We start from the raw sequence: 2,736 nt of genomic DNA, 5'->3' as shown, positions 1-2,736 counted from the left end.
GGAGAGCTATCAGTCCGCTAGAGATCGGCTCACGCTGCATTAGTTAATACTAGCGGCATCTCGTAGTCGTAATTCCCGCCATGACATCGTCTTCATCATCGTGTTCGGTGCCTCGAGATGTGCACATGGGCGCAGTCTCGGAAGAGCATATGAAGTCGCACATCACGGGTGGTCACAGAGTAGCGCGGTCGACCTCTTTTGTACCTTCAATTCTTCAGCGTTGGTTCGTTCTGCACCGGTGGATGATGAAAGTCAGTGGTTGCAGTGGCTGGAAGACCTCGCGGACCAAGTCGAGACCGCATCTGTAACACTGGGCGATCCCGGAGTGGTGAAGGTAAGCGCGTTGTCATACACACTCACATCTGCTGGCTATATCAGGGTTGGGTGAAAGAAGCCATCAAAGGAGCCTCAGAGAAATCGAGGCGTTGTTATGACTATGAAGTGGCTATGTTTCGTCCCTGTATCCTCTATTACATACATCGTGCTATCGTGAACGGGAGGTAGACTCCTTTGGGCACTCTTGTGTGACAGAGGTATCATCCAGGCACTGTTTTGGCACGCCTACTGAAAATTCTGATGTGTCGTCATCGGGTCTGTCGGATATCGATGCTGCCTCCGAACAGAAGCTCCCAGATCCGCTTATGAGCTACCCGTTCCGTACTATTAATGTCGATGATGACCATTCGGCCGATGATGCCTCACGAGTCTGCGGAGGAATGGAACATTTGATGCATCTGATGCCGGGGCGAACAGAGGCAGAGGAGTGGCTGCCGTGGAAGGAAACACTCAGGGACGGTTTGAACGAGAAAGGACGGGACGCGAGCGGCCTGGCGCATGCTCCCAAGGTAAGCGTCCAGTAAGGTCAGTTCAGATGCTAGATGGTATTATTATTCACTCACCGAATAATATCATCAACTCGTCTCAATCGGACAATTCCTCTGCTCAGGTACGGAGCCTGATCAGTTCCTGTGGCTTGAACGAGCCATGGTCCGTCGCATGGCGTCGCATTCTCATGGATGATCTTATCACGCCGTTGGTGGCCCTTGGTTGTCGGCAAGACTTGAACATCTCTATTCTGAGCCCCTTGTTGCGGTGAACGCGTACTCAGACTTTTTCCGACGTCTGAGATCTTATAATAGTTACTTCTCCACCATCATTCCGGAGCTGATCGAGCCGGCTGATGTCGCCTCCTTCGCTGATGGCTGCGGCTTTTGGAAGGCGATGGTGTGTTGGACGATGGTCCGCACGCGGTGTCGAGTCCCGAGAACATGCCACGGCAGAAACACAGTCATCGATAGGAGAGATCAGGGAGTGTTCGCTATGATTCGTGTGAGTGTTGGTTACCACTGAGCGGGGATGTGGTCGTCATCATCGCACTCAGGATTACCCGTATAGCACACAAGCCCTGATAGACCTCTCATGGTGCATCAAGTACGTCGAGGCCTGCAAGAATAGGGGATTCAGAATCAAAGAGACGTAGGCGCTCGAGCTGCTGTTACTTTCATCGACTACTCGGCAGTCGCTCGCTCATGGTCCAGCTCGCAGCTGCCATACAGTTGGAATTCCACCGGCGTCTACTTATTCCGAGCGCCCACACTTCTGATGTTTTGAAGGTCTATCTTCGGACATTCAATGCTGTTGGTGTCCTCTTGAATAGCGGTCGACGGGATACTGCACGCAAGGTGAGGATCACGATAACATATCTTATTGAAGCCTGAGTCGCCACGAAGACAATTCACTTTGATCGTTCGCATGACTGGCTCCGCCGATACAACTGTGAATTGGTGTGGTATTACATTTTCCAGGTCTTTGACTGGATCTGTGAGCCCGTGGTGTCCTTCCTTCAAGGCCGTAGCGACACCGTTAAATGTGTGGTGGCGGCCATGCTAGAGGGATCCGAGAACGGCTGGGATGAGGAAACACTAAAAGGTGCATTCTTCGGCGGTCGATCCATAGTGTTCATCTTCTACGCGATCATTGCGCTCGCGTATTAGCTATGCGACTAGTGGTGTTCTCAGATGACGATGATTATGCTAAAGCCCCTGCGGCACGGCTAAAGCGATATAGTACCTCGGGCGAGTGGCTCGGCTTATACAACTTTGAGACACCGGTCATCACCGGGACGCACGACAGATCGATGCGGCTGTTGGCTTCGCCGGTGCAGTCGGCTGCTGTTCTAGAAGGCACAGGATTCATTCGTGTATGGGATGAGAGGTGACTTAATCCGGCTCGGCATCTTAATGTCTATCTGGCGTTCGTACCGACGCAGTGTACTCTGTTCGAATCGTTCGCCCCCTCAACTTCGTCCTCAGGTTTCCTCCGATCTCACAGTGTTCCGAGAGAGGGTCGACAGAAGCTCAAATGCTGCCTTTGCTCGTGGTTGGCGTCTACGGTTCTGAAGATATCTTCATCCGAGAGTGAGCTCTGTGTTGGTTCATTTCTCTGCCTACACGCGGCTTTCGACTGAGTTTCTAACTGCATACTTTTCTCACCTAATCCGTCAATGAACGCTAGCGTCATGGTAGATACCGCGAGTTGATGTGTCAGCGCCTATTGGGTATGTCTTACATATCCCACCCACAGATTGAGTCTACACGGGATGCGAGGAATTTAGTTATGTTGAAGAAGAGGTTTGGAAGGGATGCTCTACAACCATGCGATGTGAGTGGACCAGAATGAACTCTTCACGGAGTGTTTTTTGTGTGACCATCTTTCTGCCTTTTCGATCACGATACT

General features: G+C 51.6%; 3 protein-coding genes across 3 annotated transcripts in view; all 3 read left to right on the top strand.

Moving 5' to 3' along the window:
* Pmar_PMAR003709 (hypothetical protein) overlaps window positions 1-21 on the top strand; it is a gene marked incomplete at both ends in the record, with an annotated part of 583 nt that extends 562 nt beyond the window's left edge. Inside the window, one exon of the mRNA XM_002784404.1 lies at window positions 1-21. This exon is cut by the window's left edge and continues 4 nt beyond it. Within this exon, the coding sequence (XP_002784450.1) occupies window positions 1-21 (21 nt within the window).
* A 426-nt stretch (window positions 22-447) lies between these two features.
* Pmar_PMAR003708 (hypothetical protein) lies at window positions 448-1,096 on the top strand (the record flags this gene model as incomplete). The annotated part of the gene is made up of 3 exons (XM_002784403.1): window positions 448-500; window positions 545-845; window positions 947-1,096. The coding sequence occupies 3 exons, from the start codon at window positions 448-450 to the stop codon at window positions 1,094-1,096; spliced, it is 504 nt and encodes a 167-aa protein (XP_002784449.1).
* Window positions 1,097-1,529: 433 nt separating this feature from the next.
* On the top strand, window positions 1,530-1,994 carry Pmar_PMAR003707 (hypothetical protein; the record flags this gene model as incomplete). Its single annotated transcript, XM_002784402.1, has 2 exons — window positions 1,530-1,682; window positions 1,806-1,994. The coding sequence occupies 2 exons, from the start codon at window positions 1,530-1,532 to the stop codon at window positions 1,992-1,994; spliced, it is 342 nt and encodes a 113-aa protein (XP_002784448.1).
* Window positions 1,995-2,736: the final 742 nt, after the last annotated feature.

Source organism: Perkinsus marinus (assembly GCF_000006405.1).
Source record: "Perkinsus marinus ATCC 50983 genomic scaffold scf_1104296935302, whole genome shotgun sequence".
Lineage (NCBI taxonomy): Eukaryota > Perkinsozoa > Perkinsida > Perkinsidae > Perkinsus > Perkinsus marinus.
Note: the sequence above shows the minus strand (reverse complement) of the source record. Positions and strands in the feature narration are given on the sequence as shown.